The 22,606-nt window shown below is 32.5% G+C and overlaps 1 protein-coding gene across 1 annotated transcript; it reads right to left on the bottom strand.

The window, feature by feature from the left end:
• Window positions 1-11,081: 11,081 nt before the first annotated feature.
• LOC139510511 (carbohydrate sulfotransferase 11-like) lies at window positions 11,082-22,606 on the bottom strand. Its single transcript, XM_071297085.1, has 2 exons — window positions 22,492-22,606; window positions 11,082-12,714 (listed from the first exon to the last, which is right to left on the bottom strand). Exon 2 carries the CDS (start codon window positions 12,571-12,573, stop codon window positions 11,830-11,832), a length of 744 nt encoding a protein of 247 aa, XP_071153186.1. The 5' UTR covers window positions 12,574-12,714; window positions 22,492-22,606; the 3' UTR covers window positions 11,082-11,829.

A 22,606-nucleotide genomic window follows, 5' to 3' on the forward strand; every position in this document is an offset into this window, starting at 1 on the left:
ATTTTAAGATGAATTGGACAACCCATTGTTGGGTTGCAGCCCCTGAATTGGTAATTTAAAGGAAATTTTGCTGTTTTGGTTATTATCTTAAATACTATTATAGATAGAGATAAACTGTAAACAGCAATAATGTTCAGCAAAGTAAGATTTACAAATAAGTCAACATGACCGAAATGGTCAGTTGACCCCTTTAGGAGTTATTGCCCTTTATGGTCAATTTTTAACCATTTTTCGTAAATCTTAGTAATCTTTTAGAAAAATCTTCTCCTCTGAAACTACTGGGCCAAATTAATCCGAACTTGGCCACAATCATCTTTGGGGTATCTAGTTTAAAAATGTGTCAGGTGACCCGGCCATCCAACCAAGATGGCCGCAATGGCTAAAAATAGAACATAGGGGTAAAATGCAGTTTTTGGCTTATAACTCAAAAACCAAAGCATTTAGAGCAAAACTGACAAGGTAAAATTGTTCATCAGGTCAACATCTATCTGCCCTGAAAGGAGTAGGTTCAGTTAGACCCATTTTTGGCCTCAAAATATAGCAGTTTTAGAAAATTGTGAAAATGTAATCGTTTAGATATTCATTGCAAAGTAGAATGCCTCTGCTACATAAATATGGGCTGTTTTTGACAACACAATGAACATATATCGGGTACTAGCATCATTAAGTCATGCTAAATTACTGAAATCTTCACAATTGTAGCATTTTAGTTAAATTTTAGACGGTTTCCGTCTGAAATGAAAGTGGCCGAATTCGTGTTCATTCATAATATTGAAATGTAAGTTGTACTTGATGATAATACATAATATATATAAAGATTGAGAATGAACACGGATGCGGCCACTTTCATTTTTGACAAAAACCATCTGAAAAGTGACGATTTTTGGCATATTTGATAGATTTTTCATATTTAAGCTTGAATCGGGGCGTTTTAAATGACTTATTAAGTTAAAATCTTCCACATTAACGAATTGAATCAATTGAAATAGACACTTAAGTGTTTAGAAAGTGTCTAAAATCTTTCGTTAGATGAACTTGAAAATTGAGGCCGAAATTGGCCCTTACCGGACCTACTCCTTTTCAGATGAATGGGACAACCCGTTGTTGGGTTGCTGCCTCTAAATTGGTAATTTAAAGGAACTTTTACTGTTTTTGGTTATTATCTTGAATATTATTATAGATAGAGATAAACTGTAAACAGCAATAATTTTCAGCAAAGTAAGATTTACAAATAAGTCAAACCGACCGAAATGGTCAGTTGACCCCTTTAGGAGTTATTGCTCTTTATAGTAAATTTTTAACAATTTTCATAAAATCTGTAAATTTTGACTAACATTTTCCACTGAAACTACTGGGCCAAGTTCATTATAGATAGAGATAATTGTAAGCAGCAAGAATGTTCAGTAAAGTAAGATGTACACACACATCACCATCACCAAAACACAATTTTGTCATGAATCCATCTGCTTCCTTTGTTTAATATTCACATAGACTAAGGTGAGCGAAACAGGCTCTTTAGAGCCTCTAGTTTTTTATTCTTGTGGAATCTGATTTTGGAGGCAGAACTTTTTAAGAATAATTAACAATCATTTCAGACAAAGGCCATGAAAATGTAATTTTACGTATAATGGTTTACTTTTTACAGATTGTGACTTGGATGAGAGAGTTGTCTCTTTGGTACTCAAACCACATCTTCTTATATCTATACACACAATGTAGGGACATATTTCTATTATTATAACCATATGTTGACATGTTCATGCCAATACCGGTAGAAAAGATATCCAAAAAAGTGTATAATTTTATAAATAAAGGCAACAGTAGTATACATGTAGGACTAAAATCTATGGCGGGTTCCAAATATATGGCAGATTTCTAATCGGCAAATGTGACGTTACAAATAAAGGCAACAGTATACCGCTGTTCAAAACTCATAAATCAATGGACAAAAAACAAAATCGGGGTAACAAACTAAAACTGAGGAAAACGCATTAAATATTAGAGGGGAACAACGACACAACATTAAAATGTAACACACACAGCAACGGACTAAGCATTGGACAAAATCCGATGAGAATAACCAATATAACATCAAAACCAAATACATGAATTTTGGATAGAAAAGTACCGTGACACGTCTTATAGTACACTCAAATATAGGAGAAAACAAACGCCAACACAACTCAATTCCATGGCAGATTTTTTGTTTTCTCCAAATCTATGGCAGATCTTTTACATAACGTCACAATTCAATAACGCCATATTACATCGTATCCGCCGCTTACGATGGCGGAACCAATACATGTGAACACCATTCCAGATAAAGGTATTTCCCTCGACAGCAATTTGCAGATGGTTTATTCGACTTTAAAGGAAGCCATGATGAGACCTTTTATCCGAAAGAGGGGCAAAATGTGATGTACCGGCCGACGCTCGCGTTGAATAATGACACTGCAGTTTCAATACCGGACATTTTCGCAAGGAGTTATGATAAATATTTTACGACATGCAAAGTTTATAAAGTGAAAGATCAAAATACCAGATACCAATTTGATTTAAATTGTCATGAAATAAAAAAAAGTATACGACGAAATAACATTATGTAAAAACCTAACTGTTCATTCTTATTTATCTTTTTTTTTTCATGATATATAAAAAAAACTGCCTTTTTATTTTTTATAGGACTTACTAGTTGGTTTAATAAATGTGTTAAACAGATTAAAAAATATCTATTTTTTACGGGCAGCATCATTTCAATTTTTACGTTTGTATTAAGTTATATATGAATTCATCATTTACGAAATGTTTTGTTTTTACCAGTATGGAACGTTTATTTCACAAATGTTTATAGACATGCTTACATTGTCGTATATTTCCACTTGTTTAAGACAAGTCATTTGTCGTATATGTATTGCATTGCTTGCCATTTGCAAAACATTTGCCATAGATTTTGAAACAACAAAAAAGATTAGGAATCTACACAACTTGCCATAGATTAGGATTGTAAAAAGATTTTGAAACAACAAAAAAGATTAGGAATCTACATAACTTGCCATAGATTAGGATTGTAAAAATTCTGCCATGACGTCATATTTGCCATAGATTAGGAATCTGCCAAAGATTTGGAGCCTACCATAGGTTTGAGCCTTGCATACATAAGGACAACAGTAGTATACATAAGAAGGACAAAAAAGATTAACAGAATCATAGTAATATAGGCATTGGTATCTTATCGCCTCGTGTCTTGCAATCACATGACTGATGTTATTTTATTGATTCATAATAACAATTCAAAGGGATAAATTAAAGCCTGGTTGCACTTTATGCTTTTTTATAACAGAACAAAACCAAATTTCACCTAAGAGAAACAGTCAGTAATTAAGATCAACATCGCTTGAGGGAGTTATAAACATGCTATTAATTAAGATCAACATCGCTTGAGGGAGTTATAAACATGCTATTAAATAGCATGTTTATAACTCCCTCAAGCGATGTTGATCTTAATTACTGACAAATGCACGTTACTGACTTTTAAAAAGAAATTGCTGGAAAAGATACAAATGTCAATAAAATACCACTTCACAATGAGCTGACATAAGCGTACTACTTTAAACTATCATCTTCCTCTTCCGTGTTAAATGTATATTTCATTACGTGCATTTTTGCAGATAGTAGCCTAGAGTTGCACCTTTCATACATCAATAACTGATTGAATTGTGTTGTTGTTTGATTATAGGAAAAATAAGCATATAAGGAAATGTGGGGTAAAAGTCAAATTATGCAGCAAATCAACAGCGACAGAAATCCGACATTTGTTATCTTTTGATAACCGTTTTTTTGTACGCTCGATTTATATATCAGTACAATGAATGTCCTTAGAATGTATAGCCTCGGTCACACCTTACCGGATAACACGAACGAACGCCTAAAGCCTCGGTCACACCTTAACGGATAGCTCGAACGGATGCCTAACGGATAACTGTTTTTCAATCCATACATGTCAGTTATACATCCGTCTTTATCCGTTAGACGTCCATCCACATCCGTTGTTGTTAAGCGTAAGTTTTATCCATCGACGTCCGTTCTGTCCGGTGGAAAACTTTTAACGGACGTCCAACGGGTGAAATGTCCATTGCACGTCTGGTAAGCGTCCGTTTTGTACGGTACTCGTCCGTTTCGTTTCCGTTATACATCCGTTTGAGGTCTTGCAGATAGATTCATCAACGGACTTCTAACGGACGTCTAACGGATAAAACAGATGTTAAACGAATGTGAAATGGACTTCTACCGGACGGATATAGGATAAAACGGATGATGAACGGATCTGAAACGGATAAATGCCAATTCAAAATTCCGCGTCAGAAAAGCCAATTAGATTTTCTGAGGTTTGTGAATTCTTATTATTCATAATTCATCTTAGAGTAAGGGCACGTATTTTTATTCACCGGGAGAAAAGCTGTAGTAAAAATACTACTCAATGTACAACAAAGTTGTAATAACACATGAAGGAAAACAAAATAAAGGGTCGAATGACATTCTCGTTTTTTTGAAAAATAAAGCTTATGATATAAATAGGTGACCAAACTTGTGAATGTATAGCAATTCTTGGTTGTTTATTACTTCTACTGCATACTCGGAAGTCGGATTAACGCACATGTGTTTCATATCATTTGTGTATGACTTAGTTGGATTTGTGGCCGTGACTAAGTTATTAAAACAAAGTATTTCAAAATAAAGTATGGGTTTTGCTAATTTCTGAAGGCTATCATTGTTAACTTTTGTGCTGATGTGTCTTTTTTTTAGACAGTCATACCACATCTTCTTATTTTTATATTTTAAATTTAAATAACACAAAGGGAATTAAAAGCAATGAAATAAAAATGAGAATGGAAATAGGGAATGTGTCAAAGAGACAACAACCCGACCATAGAGCAGACAACAGCAGAAGGTCACCAACAGGTCTTCAATGCAACGAGAAATTCTCGCACCCGGAGGCGTCCTTCAGCTGGCCCCTAAACAAATATATACTAGTTCAGTGACAATGAACACCATACTAAACTCCAAATTGTACACAAGTAACTAAAAGTTAAAATAATACAAGACTAACAAAGGCTAGAGGCTCCTGACTTGGGACAGGCGCAAAAATGCGGCGGGGTTAAACATGTTTGTGAGATCTCAACCCTCCCCCTATACGTCTAGCCAATGCAGAAAAATTCAGTTCAAGAGAAGTCCGAGTCTGATGTCAGAAGATGTAACCAAAGAAAATAAACAAAATGACAATAATACATAAATAACATCAGACTACTAACAGTTAACTGACATGCCAGCTCCAGACTTCAATTTAACTGATTGAAAATTATGTCTTCATCATATGAATATCAGGCAAAATCCTCCCCGTGAAGGGTTTAGTACCATACCATCATAACATATATGAGAAGAGCATAACCCGTGTCATGCCAACAACTGGTTTATTAATAATAAGTGTGTTTAGTTCCGATGTAAAGACCCTATAAGTGAATCAATATTAACGCCAAAATATGCAATCTTTAATGACTTGACAACAGTATCGTAACTATATCCGTTTTTAATAAGTCTATTTAAAGGTTTTGTTAGTTTCTGAGGTGAATACTGACATTTTTGTGCTTTATAAAGAATATTTCCATAAAATATTGGATGTGAAATACCTGAACGTATAAGAAGTCTGCATGTTGAGCTATATTTACGAATGATGTCCTTATACCGATGATAAAATTTAAAACATTGTTACATACACGAGCGAATCGTACAAGTTGAGATATATAAACACCGTAAGATGGTGACAATGGAACGTCACCATCTAAAAATGGATAATTAACGATAGGAAATGAGAAATCATCTCTTTTATCATAAATTTTAGTATTAAGCTTTCCGTTAATGATATATATATCAAGATCGAGGAAAGGGCAGTGGTCATTGTTAGTATTAGCTTTATTTAAGTTCAACAGGATAAATTTCTTTAGTATACATGCTGAAGTCGTCATTATTGAGAGCCAAAACATCATCCAAATATCTAAAAGTATTATTAAATTTGTGTATCAGATGTTGTTTCGATGGGTCTTTGCTGATTTTTGTCATAAATTGTAACTCATAGCAATACAAAAACAGGTCCGCAATAAGTGGTGCACAGTTAGTCCCCATTAAAAATCCGATAACCTGACGATATACCAAAGCGAATCTCCAAAGCGAACAAAAATGTTATCTAGTAAATATTCCAGGGCAGATATAGTATCAAAGCATGTCCAATTGACATAGTTTTTTTGTTTTTACTACTAAAAATGACCTAGAAGAGTTTGAACATATATATTCACATTCTGACTTTTTAAATGTCATACAAGTGAGAGGTTTACTAGCTATAAAACCAGGTTCAATCCACCTTTTTCTACATTTGAAAATGCCTGTACCAAGTCAGGAATATGACAGTTCTTGTCCATTCGTTTTTGATGCGTTTTGTTATTTGATTTTGCCATGTGATTATGGACTTTCCGAATTGATTTTCCTCTGAGTTCAGTATTTTTGTGATTTTACTTTTTATTAATTAGGTGTGTGAATTTTTTCTTAATGAGAATGTGAGGCAATGTTGTATATAGGGTAGAAAAATCAAAACTTTAAACAGATTCAAAATCACCTATATAAGCATGCAATTTATCAACTACTTCCAACGAGTTTTTGACACTCCAAAAGTAATCAATTCCACTATTTTCGAAGGCCTTATTTGAACAATTTATTATCAGGTTTTTGATTGTACCAAGTGTACTGGTAAGAAGAATAGATAATTTAGTAGTGGAGCAATGGCTAGAAGACGAAATAAATCTATATTTGTAAGGTGTTTTGTGTAGTTTCGGAAGCCAATACATGTTGGGACTTTCATTTATTTTGGTTTTGCTTGAAAAGCGGTAAATGTTTGTTACAGATGTCGTTTTCTGAAAATGGAGTCAGTTGGAATGTTGGTGAATTGGTGATTTCTTTATGTAGAACCTCAATGTAAAATTTACGTCAGACAATAATAATATTATCAGCAGCTTTATCAGCCGGTACAAAAACAAATTGCTTGGCTAGTTCTTTTAGTTTATGTTTGATACGAGAAATAGGTTTATTGTTGTTATTGTTAAGAGTAAAATGTTCTTTAAAATGTTGAATACGTATATCAACTATGTTCATTACTGAATTGAAAAAAGAGTTCAAAGATTTTTTGTCAGCTTTTCCCCCGTTTTATCCATTTCAAACAGTAAGTACGGAGTGAGTCGTGGATGAGATCACGACACTCATTCCAATTAATAATTGACAGGGGACGATATTTAGGTCCTTTACTGAGGAATGATTTTAACTCTCGGTCTTGAACGATGTTAAGATCTCCTGTTATAACATGGGAAATGGGTCCATTTAAATGTAATTGGAATTACTGCAATTACATGAAGTAGGTGTATTTTCACTGATATTAACATCTTTGCACAATTGGCTATAATTAAACACAAATTTCCGAGTAGATTTCTTGTAAATATAACAAATAAGAGGGAGTTCAGTATTATCAAAATATCCAGGAATTTGTTCTTTAACAGAAATGTTGAAAATACTAGCAATATTAACAAAATCAAAACCTTTATTGACATACTTTATTTTAATAAAATGTTTTTTTATGATTTTCAGCACGATCAATTTTAGGAAACAGTTTAGAATAACAATATGCCATTGTAATTTGAACGATTCCATACTTAGGACTGCTATATGAAATTGTGTTGCAATCCTCTTAAACTTTATTTAACTTATTAATCGGTAATGAACAGAGCTTTGTTAAAAGATAATGTCTGCAGTTGTTTTTTGAAATAGAAATTAGGTCCGAAATATTGGTATGATTGGTCCGAAATTGTCTTTGATTGCGATTTTTTCTACGACCATGAGAACGGTTTTTTCGAACAGTTTTAGAAACAATATCCAAAATGTTAACAGAACATTCTTGATATATTGCCAATTTCCATGATATTATCATTAAGACCGAGAGTGTAGACTGTCTGTAATTTTTTAATCCAATTTAATTCAATTATTTTCCGTGATCGTACAAATAAAGGCAACGGTAGTATACCGCTGTTCAAAACTCATAAATCTATGGACAAAAAACAAAATCGGGGTAACAAACTAAAACTGAGGGAAACGCATTAAATATTTGAGAACAACGACACAACATTAAAATGTAACACACACAGCAACGGACTAATTTAAAGCATTAGACAACATGCGATGAGAATAACCAATATAACATCAAAACCAAATACATGAATTTGGGATAGAAAAGTACCGTGACACGTCTTATAGTTATGTGAATTCACACTCAAAAATAGGAGAAACTATATATAATAAATAGAATACTGTAAATTCAGAAATTAATGCGAGGTTTTTATTATTGCGAAAAATGCGACTGAGTTGTAAACGCAATAATTTAAACTCGCATTTTGAAATATTTTATATGAATTTAACAGGATTTTTCTCAAAATCGTAAAAATTAAAATCGCATTCAAGTCTAAAATGACAAAATCGCAAAAATAAATGCACGCAATAATTTCTGAATTTACAGTAATAGAATACAAACTTTGAATGAGATTCACCAGGCTGCTTATTTACCACTTCCAAAGGTTGAACTGCTAAATATTTAATAGGATGATTGTGCTTCTTAAGGTGTTGATAAATGATACTTTTGAATTAATTGGGTCTTTTAAAACGATACAGATGTTCTTGAGTGCGTTTAGATAAATACCGTCCAGTTTCACCTACGTACTGAATATCGCATCCCGGTTTGTTTCATGTGAGTAAATAAATAAGACTGTTTGTTTTTGAAGTTATATCAGTTTCAAATTTTAAAGAACAAGTTCAGTATTTAATATTTTTCCATTTCTAATGAAAAACTATTTTTAAGACTAAAGTACAAATTTCCTGTCATATTCAAATATAACATCCTACATTCTAGACTAAATCGTTATTGTATTAGAATGTAAAGTATGATATATATAGCATATTGTAGACATTGCGTGTTTAAACTTTTATATGTCATTGAACTGTTAACGAACAATCTGCCTTCTGTAGATTCGTACAATCAAATCCTAATGTTGAATATTAATGTTGTTTTATTCCAAAACTAATGACATAGAATGCCATTCTTAAATTGTTCCTAATATGGAATGATAAACAGTTATTGTCTTTTGAAGAGGTAAATATACGGTTTCTTGACTTTTGAGCAAAATAAATATCAGTTTGTTTCTCAAAATATGATTAAACGCCATGTTTACAGAAATAAATGACTGTAATTGTTTCATTCAACATTTCAAGAGAAACATCACGGTGACAAATATTTACTTGAACCAATTGTACATCAATCATGATACCAAATGTTACATGTAAAAGCACGCAACGTTTGCATGGCACGGTAAATATTACTTTTCTTCAGGCGAATATGGATCTTATTCAAAATGCAATTAATATAGAAAACCCCACTAAAAGACTTCTCTTTCCAACAAAAAATTTCTCGAATTCCCCGAAATAAAATAAATAAAGGTAGTATTTGACAGTGCGCAGCAACATCGGTGTTGAAAAAAATTGTGATGTGGAAGTTCTTAAAAAGATTTTAAAATTTTATTCCCCGCTATTTTACAATTGGTGTGGAAACTCTTCATGAGAATTAAGTTCGTTGTCATGGTTTAATTAGGGATGTAAGGAATGTTACCCCGGTCTAAAATTCTGTTCACCTCTGAGTACACTAAGATTACGAATTATTTTCACTCACAACTAATTTCAAAATGTACAGAATGATCTTGGTTTTCTTAACAAGGATTTTTTTAGGTGATCATATTTACAGCGTTAAGCTTTACTGATATGTAATCAATGGTGGACTATCAATCCCGAGGGTGTCAGTAGTCAGTACTTCAGATAATGCCATGATGTATAGCTTAACTTTTTAAGATTGTCGTTTATATTTATGAATTGTAAACTAAGGTTTCAAGCCCTCAGGCAAGTTGGTTCTAAATTGATTTGGCTATTATCTTTTTTATCCTTTTTCACGATATTTTCTTTTAAATCACACCCCAAGATGGGTATAGAAATATGGTCACTTGGTCTTCTCCCGACCGGCAGTAAAACGCTTGCCGAAGTGGGGGCGTCCGTTTGGCTGTGCGGGATGTATCAAGTTCGCAGTCACGTCCGGTCAGAAGGGTGACGTTAAATCCGATGCCTCATGTAAAGAGAGTGTCACGCTCTTTGCACGTTAAGAACTCTTGCAACAACTCTTTGAGGGGTCCGTAGGTGGCCTGTTGCAAGGCAAAATTTCTGTCCCTATCCAATATACCCTCACTTTCCAGTGGCAGTCCAAATTTCCCCGACCATCATTCCAGATGGCCTCTATTGTATCAACCTACCTATTGTATTTATTGTGAACTTGTTCTCGTCCTGAATATGCATGAAATATTTGCCACTGGACGTTAAGCAACCAACAATCAATCAATCTTTTAAATCACATCAACATATAGACTTTAAGAACAATTGATTAACCTATAAACTTTGTATCTTAAAATGCAGTTTATGTTTAAAATTGTTTTTTTTTTTCATTCCTTTAAATTGTATGTGTGTAAATATTGTGTTATTCAGTCGATTTAAACATTTAATCAATGGTATGCATCCATGGTGCTTTTCTTGATTATCATTTACAGGGAACGCTAAGATTCGGATATTTGAAAGCCAATGATGTAAAAATAGATAAAACTTTCATACTTTGATCGTATCAAATTTTATTTTTATTTTTTGCAGTGGGCAGCCGCACAATGTCCAATGATATCAAATATAGAAGATGAACAATACGGTACATCGTCATCAAGTGAACTAGAAAGGGCACAAACTTCCAGACGATTTCTTACAATAATCCTTAACTTTATAAGAATGAACCAATCAACGAGCAATGAAGAAGTTGGCTTAAAAATAAGCTCATTAGATTGTCAAGTATGATGAACGTATGCTGTATGATATTTGATACAATGCATTAGTATTTGTGCATGAATATGTTTATTGGTTAAGTATCTACATGTACATGCATACGAGGGAAGTTACATAAATTGTGTAAATGATACATTTTATTTGCTAATATTTTCAGATTATGAATATTGTTATTACTTTCAAGGTAATGTAATTACTGGCTGTCTTGTGTTTGGGCTTTTTTTGGATATCCTCACACTGATCATTGCTATATTAGAAATGAGAATTTTACCTTAAATTAAAAACTAGAAATGGTTGTACCAAGTCAGGATCATAAAAGTTGTCCATTTCGTTTGATGTGTCATTTTGCAGTGTAATATTTTTGTAAAATGAACAAAGATTTACTGTAACTTTTTCCTTTTTATAGATAATTCCGTTTGACCTAATCCACGAAAATTTAGATACAAGGATAAACAATTTTAAATTCACATGATGAATACTTTGTACACATCACCATATTTGTATGCACGCTAAATGTAAATATATTTCATATAAAAGTAACAAGAATACAGAATGTATTTCAATTTCAGCACATATTGTCGTTTCCCACTTGTTCTCATTCACTGTTTATTGCTGAGATGCAGCCATACACACACGTATCATTATACAACAAAAGTCTTTTGTTATTCATCGATGTTTGACACATGTAAATATGTATGTTCATATGAAGTGACATGAATCAATATATATTTCAATTCCAGAAAAACTGTCGTTTTCAACTTTGTCTCGTGTGCATTCCTGACATGAGCACACGTATCATTGTAGATGCACGATTGTCCTCTATTAATTATCGATGCCGGACAAATAATCTGGCATATGATAAGAAAACATATGAAAATCAATTTTATACAGATGCCAAAGTTTTTTCAGATACGTTTTAGGTAATTGGTTGTAAAATGTTTGAGTGATTTTGGAACTTTCTGTATTCTTGTAAGATACGCTTCTGTCGGGGAAAACTGTCTCATTGAATATTTTAATTCCAAGGTATTTGAAGGTCCTTGAAATGTCATTTTTCATTGTTTCAAATTTACCGACGAAATCGTAATTCATCAAACAAGGTTGACATAGATTCTCGTATTTTGCCCAGTGCTGTTCATAAGATGACTCAAAGGTATCTGGGTCAGTTAAATATTTAACAAACTCAACAAATTTTATCGCGTCACTATGGTTAACTTCTTTACTTCTCTTTAATCTGATTATTTTCTCTGCAATATTTTTAAAAACCGGTGTGTCTTTTCGAAACATTTTGTCTTTAAAAGCTGAGAGTAGCCTTTCGAAAGGATCACGAACAAAGACAATTTTCTTGTATGTTTGCAGCTTTGTCTGAATGTCAGAGTAGGAATATTTATCCAGGGTGTTTCCATGTTTCGGCCAGGTGTCATGCACATCACCAGACCCCATTTTATTTATCACGAAATCTTTATTTGGAAAGTTATCACTTAACGCTAGAAATATTCTCTTCCAGTTTGTACATGCCAATTTCGGCATCATACAAAAGATAAATTTGTACTCGTCATTTACATACATATACTGGTAACTATGTCTCGGTATTGCTACGGGAATGTGTCCAATGTCTTTCAGCTTTCGACATACGTTCTGGAGTTGTTGTGCTCTAATTTCTGGCCCTTCGGTAAAACTACGATTACTCAAAATGTTCTCTTCGTGAGCCTATAATAAATAGAAAAAATATCCACAATTTAAAAAAAGAGCTTCTGCTTAGCGGGATATGATAGTATATATGATTATTATTTACAGTAGAACAGAAGATTCTTATTTAGAGATCATTCTATAACAAAATTGAGTTTAGGTCATACTTAACATTGATTATTGTTTTCTATCATAACACGTGTTATCTTAACAGTTCTTTATACCTTCCATCTACCAGACTGTATTATTTTTCCAGCTGGTCCGAGTACACAGTTATCGTCCTTTGATTTTCGTTGTCCTATTACAAATATAGTCCTTAGTGCGGACAGTGTGTTACTTGCCAATTTTTTTTATACCCCTTCCAAATTTATTTCTGCATGTTTTGTCCCTCATATAGCAAGTATGGGGGTGAAATGACACTGTAAAAAAAAATTGGGTCATAAATATTAATGTAAAGTAGTGATTAGGTCCAGCTGAAAAGGGTAAAAAATTAGCACTTCGGAAGCTGTCAAAAGATTTCAAGACCCCCATAACATGAAATTGTCCATATTTTGAGTTAGAGCTGATGAAGTTTTCTATAATTTTGATAACATTTGTCCCAAAAGTAGTACAACACACTGTAAAAATATTATTGAGAAAGCGCAGGTGGGATTTTTTAAATTTTCATTTATTGTCTAAAAGAAATGCACTACGAAATAACTGTGTACTCGGACCAGCTGAAATATTAGATTGACACTGGAAATAGAATAATATCATGCTACTGTTTTGCTTTTTCCTTAAATCTATTAAATGTGTTTTATGACCATAATAGTATTCTCAACAGTCAACTATAAACCCTCTTACATGACACAATTTCTGATCTACACATTTGATGAACTTAATTTGTAACGTGTTGACAACTTTTAAAGAAGACTTGCTATTATCCAAGGAAAATAATATTACAGATTGTGAATTGTCACGCCGTTCCGTGATAAAAAAAAGTTAATACATAGTTATGTTTTAAAGAAATATATAGAACTGCTTTGAAGACACTCAAGTAGTCGAAAGTCTAACACTAATTGGGCTGGTTAACGAAGATATATATATTTTGTAATGCAAACATCTTTCACCGCTGTATCTTGTGTCCGTGTGAACCATATATAGAGCAAGAATGGATGCGTAGGACGTAAAAAAGTCTAAACCGAATTGTTGCTGTATTCTTATTCATTGTGATTTTCATCATTTGTCCTAGTTTGAATCACGGCCGACACTCGGCTAACCGAGAGATTGGTCGGTTAATCTATATTGAGTATGCGGCTATATGGGCGATTGGTCTGTTAATCGGGTTGGTTATACGTCTGTTAAGAGTAAAACGCTTAATTTAATGTTAAAATCCAATAAATATACAGATTTTTGGCATGTTATAAGAACCAAATCAAAAAAAGAAAAGTGTCTGACAAAATGATATCTATCATAGAACATTTTGCATTTGTAAAAACATTTCTTAGTCTGCGCAGTTTTCAGTAAAACTAAAAGGCGTCGCGCAAGTATGTAGTATTTATGCTTATACGCATAGCAATTTTTTGAATAAAAGGCGAAACAAACAAATTTAGATATCATTTAAAGGACAAAAAATAGTACTGTGGTTCTAAAAAATAAATTGACATTAGTAAATATTTCATAATTGTAAAATAACGTGAATAATACCACGTTTTAGTGAAAATTATGGGAATAAAGTCTGTTAATGGGTTGGACAATTGAAATTGTGTCAGTTAAGAGTTATTTAGCCACAACAAATTTAAGAATGAGATGTTCCTGAGTAAACACAAATGACAATACGGTGCCACAGTATCCTAGAAAGAGCATTTTTATTTTGACTTTCTTTGCATTTTATTGAAGGGTGTGTCACTTCAATATAGCGTGATATGTATTGGCCTCTGGAATATGCATGAATTTTTTATTGACGTTTTCAATCAGCCTTAAGTTTTGTGTCTGTTTGAAGTAGCACGTTCTCAATTCCGACTGAAAGTGTCTTTCTAATACAACACAGGGTACATATAACGTGTTCTCGTTCACATATGAACATGATATTTGTCACTGGACGTTAAACCCTAATTCGTCAGCATCATCCAATTGGTTCTTTTCTTCTATTACTAAATCATATGTTGTTTACAAATCACTCTAAAGAAGTAAACGGAAAGGAGCGAATGCAGCTACATTTGGTTATTTTAAGTTTCAATTAATTTTATTCCGTTTAGTTCCTTTCTACATAAGTGCAGAGGAGAACTACAGTTGTCTATGGTGGCCGGTGAAGTCCATTTCGCGTTTTCGCGATTTCGCCTTTCATATTCTATAGGGCGAAAACGCGAAATAGCGAAAAGGCGAAATCGCAAAGTCGAAAACGCGAAAACGCGAAGTCGAAAACGAGAAATCGATTTCGCATTTTCGCGTTTTCGACTTCGCAAATTCGCGTTTCCGCCATATAGAATATGTAAGGCGAAAACGCTAAAGCGCTAAAACGCAAAATGGCATTAACCTGCCACCATAGTTGTCCGCATGTAAACCTCTAGAATTTGTCACCAATATAAGTACATCGCAATCCGTTACTGTTTCAACAGCCATCGGTGTTTCATGTGTGTATTCTTAAACAAGTATTATTTTTCTCTCGTTTTTAGCAATGTATCACTCTCTACTGTCCTTATATATTATTCTATATTCTGCGTTTCCATCCAGATTCTCGTGTATACCATGAGGGTCCGGATTGGGGTTTTTGTTGATTTCTGTACTCTTTAAATTGTTATGTCATTTTTTTTCTACATTTTGTTTATCTTACTCATTATTCTTTCTTTCTTTTCATATTTTGTCATCCCAATATATTATACTTACTGATGTTTAGTTACATTACGACGTTTATCTCTGATTTATATATATTGGTTACCAATGTAGATGACAAATTTGTGTCATGCATGACAATTAAGCAGAATCAACATGATATATGCGATCATTCTTGGATGAAATTAATATTACTTTAATATTACACTTTTTGAAACCATTTTTATCAATTTTCAATTTCATGTGTTGTTTCTGTATATGCTATGTTTCATTGCTCATGTGGTGTTTCCGTATATTTTAGCCGCTCGTCTTGAGCCTACTCATTTGATCCGATAACACCCCATATATCAATAAAATTATACTTTTATTGCCATTCATAACTCTTAACAGACCAATTAACAGACCGAGTTTTATACATCCGACCCATTAACAGACCCGGTTTTAAATAAAGATTGATTTATGTCACCAAAATACAGATTTTCGTGTAGATTTTTCACACAATGATATCAATATGGTTAACAAACATAATGCCTTTCTTTTTTCGATGTTCAAAATATTGAATGCAAGTAAATTTAACCAATGTGTCATTTTGTGTACATTTTATGTGTGTAAAATGTGTATAAATTTATTGATGAGTAACCCGCCTTTTCATTTTATAGATCTTACATCGAAGCTAGAAAAATAATAATTACACCACTGAATTCAGTACATTGAATTGTTTTGTTAGACATGAATACTTTTTATGATGAAAATATATTTAGAAAGTTATACCATGAAACATGCTGAACTTTCAATGATTTTCTCGATAACACCTGATTAACAGACTTTAGCCAACCCGATTAACAGACCAACCGCCGATATAGCCGCATACTCAATATAGATTAACCGACCAATCTCTCGGTTAGCCGAGTGTCGGCCGTGTGAATGTTCTCCATTTAATATGATAGATTATCAATCGACACGTACATGTATTTTAATTTCCATGCTTTAATATGGTCTGCTCTTCGGTCGAGTTGGTGTCACTTTGACATATACCCCGTTTGCATTCTCAATTGTATTCAATATCGACAAAATGATTATCTCCGAATCATGGAACAGTATGTGCTAGTACATGTATGTTAACAAATCAACACAAATGTGCACCTTAACTTCTTTATGGTAAACAACTTACTTATAATAAGTTGCAGTAAATTCACAATCTACTACAAAAGTTGAATGCATATGATATAAACTGTTCAAAAATTCTGACAACTTTTAGTTGTATAGAATATAAACTCAGTCAAAAATTTCAAAATGGAGTTTATCATTAATTCTCTACTTTCCACAATAAGTTACAGTATTCTCGCGTAAGAGCAACTCTTCCTAAAAATGCTACATAATATTGATTAAAGCTTCACACAGTTATAGTACACTACCTACTCAAATATAAACCGTGTCCTAGATCTTAAAGGAGTGATCATCAAATTTAATAACCTAAATATTTCTAAATTGAATAACGACTAGTGGAAGCTAAAAGGATATTAATAAAACACAGTAAACTGTTGTAGAACATAACAACATTGCGCACGATGTTGGTACGAATTCCATTTTCACGGGTGTCATTCGGTTTAACGAGAGAAATGATCGTGAAAGAATATCTAATGGTGGTCAAGTATTGCGAGACAATCGTGAAAGCTGTGTAACGGATCGTGAAAGAAATTCAATCGAGAAAACATAATATGAAAAGTCAATAAATAATGTAATTTGATTAAATGTAATTTAATTAATTACACTGACACATTTACAACAAATTATAGCTCTGTCAAAATGGTTCAACATTATGATCAGTATGTGAGAAAATCCAGTTTTAAAGTACTGTAACATTGTTTTCACTAAACAACAAATGGCAGATTGCTTCTGGACACTTCAATGACATAAAAAATGTAAACAGACATGATTTTTTCCCCAAATTTAAATAAAATAAAGTACTTTTATTGGAATAAGGGCATTCTATTTGGATAAATCAAATGGTTCTCATAATTATTTTGTATAAACATAATCTGAAACTTGGTAAAAAAAAAATAATATTTACACAAAATTGATTTTACGGATCGTGAAAGATCACGTACCGCTTTTTGAAGATCGTGAAAAGGATCGTGAACGATCTGATGCCACAAAGACGTTCAAGTTATTCTTCAATTATATGATAACTGATATTTGTTATTGGTATTGAGAAAAACTAGATTCGCCAAGATCCTCAATAAATTAAAGCATTTCAAAGTATCATTATTTTCACCTGACCTCGACTTTGCCTCATTTTATAGATAAAGATTTAGTGGTGTGGTCAAGTCCGTATCGCGGATTCGTTAAGCTTTAGGATAACTGTCTGTTGTTGTGATTGTAAGTTGTACATTTTCTGCTTCTGCAAGGTTTCAAATAACATTGACCTCATTATCATGAATCATTTGGCAATGTTCGTTTCATGTTGTTTGGCCTTTTGCTTATATACATTGTACCTGTATGCTATAGCGCCACGGTATTTGGTGTATGGTCTTCATGTCTGTCTGCATGTTTCATTTAAGGAATGACTGTAATATTTTTTCTGTCTATGAAGAAATAACATAAAAAATGTGGTGCACACTGAATAACGCGCGTAGCTCTTGCAGATGCACGAAAAACAAGAGACAGTGCAAAAGTGGGTGCCACAGTTTAACAAATTATTTTAACTCTAATTTCTAGCAAGTTATTATATTTTTTAAAGTATTACTTGATGAGTTTTGATGTATGCGATAACATATTTTATTAGTGATTTATTTCCGGTAGATGATATTTTAAACTTCAGTTCTCATAATGTTATTATGTAACAAATGTAATTTAATTAAAAAAAATTATTTGCTCACATTTATATTTTAGGCATTAAGCTTAATGCCTGCACACATTTTGCAGGATTCAACTATAGCTATTATTTAAGCTTAAATCCTAGGATTTAAGACTAATGCCTAACATTAGTTAGGTATTAGACTTACTGCCTAGGCGTTAGCTTATTGCCTAGGATTTAAGCTTAATGCTTAATTTCACATATTGCCGCTAACATATATATATATATATATGACGTCCATTGTGTTTGGTATATTAAATGATAGTAAGATGTCTTTGTCTGAGCCAGTGGATGTCGGTCAGGGTTCATATACTTTCGACCTTATGTTCCAAATTAATTGGCAAAACATAACTCTCACATTTGTCAGTTTCTGTAAGGACCGGATCGCCTATATTTGGTGTACGGGTGTTTGTAGAGATCTGTATGGCATGTTTCATCTGACATTGACCTGTTTTTATGAACCATTCACAATATTAAGTGTATTTAAAACTTCTAGTTAAACCCTTAATATTACAGACGTTCAACAACTAACTATACTATCATAAGTAAAGCAGACGAGACATTTTAGCATTTGCGCTCTTGTTTTCTTTAGTCAGAAATATAAACGGTAACGTAGCAGATGTGGATTGATTTCCAATGAGATAACTATATTATAGTTAAAAAAGTACTTCTGCACAAAATGTTGGTTATCGTTCAATTTCAAATTGTTCAGAAAAATGCTGTTTTTGCTATAAGTTTTTGGTTGATGGTTAACATTTTGCTTACCCATATCATTGCCTTAGTAGTGGCAGTCTGCCTGAAATGTACTAGACCGATACTCAGAGCTGAATTTATCACACTAATTTAGACACATTTACATAGACATCATTCACGATCAAAATAATGCGTTAACGTTGTCTGATCTTTCACGATCAACAAAATTCAACGTTTTCATATAAAAAAAAAAGAACACTTTTAAGGGAAACGCATACTTTAGTTTTACTGTACTATCAGGTACACCAAAGATTAAATTTCAAATATATCATGATATATTGAAATATGACCTTTATATATACAGAAATAGCATGGTTTTTTTTAAATTTATTCCATAGACATGCATTGAGCCTTTTGTGTTTTTTCAGCTCCATATTTTCCATAATCTTATTGCACAGTAATGTTGAGGAAGTTAAACCATTTTGGCAGACATAGTTTTTTGTTCGGATTTGTTACCCGTTTTGAAAATTAAGCGATCTTTTCATAAATTCAGAACTAGAATTTACATTTGAATTCTTTCACGATCTGGTACCAGAGCTTTCACGATCGTCTCGCAATACTTGACCACCGTTAGATATTCTTTCACGATAATTTTTCTCGTTAAACCGAATGACATCCGTGATTTTGCTATTTTAGATTAGCATGAAAATAAATACGTAGACTGGTCAGTTTGATAAAAATGTAGTGATTTCTGGTTGAATTCATTACATTAAACTTGAAAATAAAGACAAAAAAGGAACCGAAATTTAAAATATCAAGAATTATAACACTTAATTATCCCATGTTTACGCAAAATCGCCATGACCAACGTTACATTTTGTGCAAAAGATCCTACGTTTTTTTTTTCTGATCATCGTAAAACTTCACAGGAGTATAACTATTGTTATTTGTTATAAGTATTCGCGTGTTAAAGCAAAATCAGTATCACTGAAACCGTAAACCGGAAAAGGGTACTTTAGAAAACGGTCTGAAAAATGTCCAAGCATAATATGCAAGGTAGGCATATATCGGGTTTGCACATTTATATCGCGAAATTGGAAAAGCTGAGAGAATTTTTTTTATGATATTATTAAAGTTTTTTTACTTTTCTCCTGGTTAATGATATTTTTTTTGCCGGAAACCATGCGTATAGTTTCTATTGCAATTAGTTTTGAAAGTATAGTCATCTTGTCCCAACGAAAAAAGACCGCTGTATTTTCTTTACAATTGAGGTTTTAACCGGCTGGATATTAAATAAGCATGGTTAGATCAAAGATATTATAACTAGGCGGTAAAGATTTTTCTGCTTTTCTTTTTAAACAATTTAGTGTTTAATATTTTCTCGTTAGGCAACAAGGTTTTTAGATCGTTTCAAAAATTCAGCCATTTACGATATAATTTGTTTCCAGTTCAATTCGAATGAAAATAAAAATACATGTATAAGTTACAATACACCCAATGTATGAGAAAGAAATAGTTTAAACTCAAATGTTGACTAAATGAGATTATTTTATAAAAAAAAATATCAGGATCTTAGGTTTTTTTTTATAGCATATTTGTTTTATGTAAAAAACATTGTCTATCTGCAAATTTTTAATCGTCAAAAGTAACATGTATAAGAGAAAAAAAAACATTTCTGGCAATTATAACAAAAAAAGGATATGCATAATGCCACAAAAATACGAAAATGAGAAATGAATCCCGAATGTTAAACTTCCTAAGTATTTTGCGACAAAGAAAGCATCACGAAATGATAAAATGTTGTGAGGAAACGGAACCGGAAGAAATGCAACACCAGGAGTATGTAAAAATGTATAAATATGCAAAAAATAGGACAATATGAATTCAAATTCTTATTTATGATAAAAATAAATCTGTGTAAATTTGGAAATTAATATATCGGATTCATTAATGCGAACTGCTGCCGAAATGAAAATTATCAATTATTGCCTTGAAAGACTGACAACTCCTGTAAAAAAATAATCATTTAAAAAATATCTATACAACCACTTTGAGATTTATTTGTAAAACTGTGCATTTTTTCAGACAAACCGAAATCGGTTACCAAATTAACAACAGTAAAGTGACCTCATCAATAATATGCTTGAACGCCTGAAACTTTCTTTGAAATCGTCGTAATCGTCTTATTTTGAGAACCAACATCGTGCACAACGTCATCAGTTGTATATATCATACAGTAACAAGTTACTTACTCACTTACTTTTAAATAAGAAGATGTGGTATAAGTGCCGATAAGACACCTCTATATCCAAGTCACAATTTGTAAAAGTAAACCATTATCGGCCAAAGATAGGCCAAAGTACGGTCTTCAACACGGAGCCTTGGCTCACATCGAACAGTAAGTTAAAATTGACCCAAAAATTGACTAGTGTAAAACCATTCAAACGGGAATACCAAAGGTCTAATTTATATTTAAAAAAATGAGAAACGATAAGCTTTTATGAACCACATCAACAAATAACAACCCCTGAACATCAGATTCATGACTTAGGACAGATGCAAACAAATGCAACGGGTTCAAACGTTTTATAGGCACCAACCTTCACCCTTACCTAGCTAACAATAGTGTAAAGATTTTAACCCTTGACATCTGCCATTGTTCGATACAAACTAGTGTACACATGAAGGAGGATCTGGATTGGTTTTATAACATTGAAAATAATGGACAAAACATACAGAATAAAGAAAACAGGAAAACAGGCAAAACAAGATAACGAATAGAGAACAATTGGGTGCTAAAATGTAAAGAATAGAAAAAAAACCCAGACAATATTTATTAAGAATAGAGACAATTGGCTTGAAAAATTAAAGCATGCATAATACAGAATTGAAGGACACCACATCGAGACCCTCATATAGAAAGATACAAATTATAAGACATGTTTAAGTACAATGTCTTTTAGTTTTCTTACTTAAAAGTTTAAGGAAGTTCGCTTGTCATGTTTAGGATTTTGTCAGATTTTCGGAATCCTCTGGTTTTATCCGTTTAAATGCCTTTAAAAAAATGCCCGTTGACCACCATTTTTTTTTTTGAGAACTTAGACTTGTCAATAATAAAGCTATGAAAAGTCAAGAGAGAATATTTTCCCGCCAAAGTTTCAATGGCTGATATCTCGAAAACAAGCACATTGACCTATATCTATTTTTTGCTCTTTTGATTCCTTTATTAATCCCCTATCAATATAAACAAGTGTTTTGAAAATTCAATTATTTTGAAACTGAGCAACGAACATCTTTAATTCAAAATAGATAGCAACCAAGTGTTAGTATTGGTATCGATCTATGCTATGACCCAGACATTTATTGTTAAATTATTCAATTCTAACTTACCTGCCTTAACCATTTATAATTGTATATCGTAAGAAGATTAAACTTACAATTGACTTTAAATGCTGCTCCGGTCTATTAACAGCGATGTTAGAATCTGAAATATACCTAAGGGCATAAATATCTTTTAAATGGTCAACACATACATGTATATAGTTTTATTCT

Source organism: Mytilus edulis, chromosome 2, assembly GCF_963676685.1.
Source record: "Mytilus edulis chromosome 2, xbMytEdul2.2, whole genome shotgun sequence".
NCBI classification, from domain to species: Eukaryota; Metazoa; Mollusca; class Bivalvia; order Mytilida; family Mytilidae; genus Mytilus; species Mytilus edulis.

Coding starts and splice junctions, on each gene's coding strand:
- LOC139510511 (XM_071297085.1), bottom strand. CDS start 12,573: ATGTATGTAAATGACGAGTACAAATTTATCTTTTGTATGATGCCGAAA.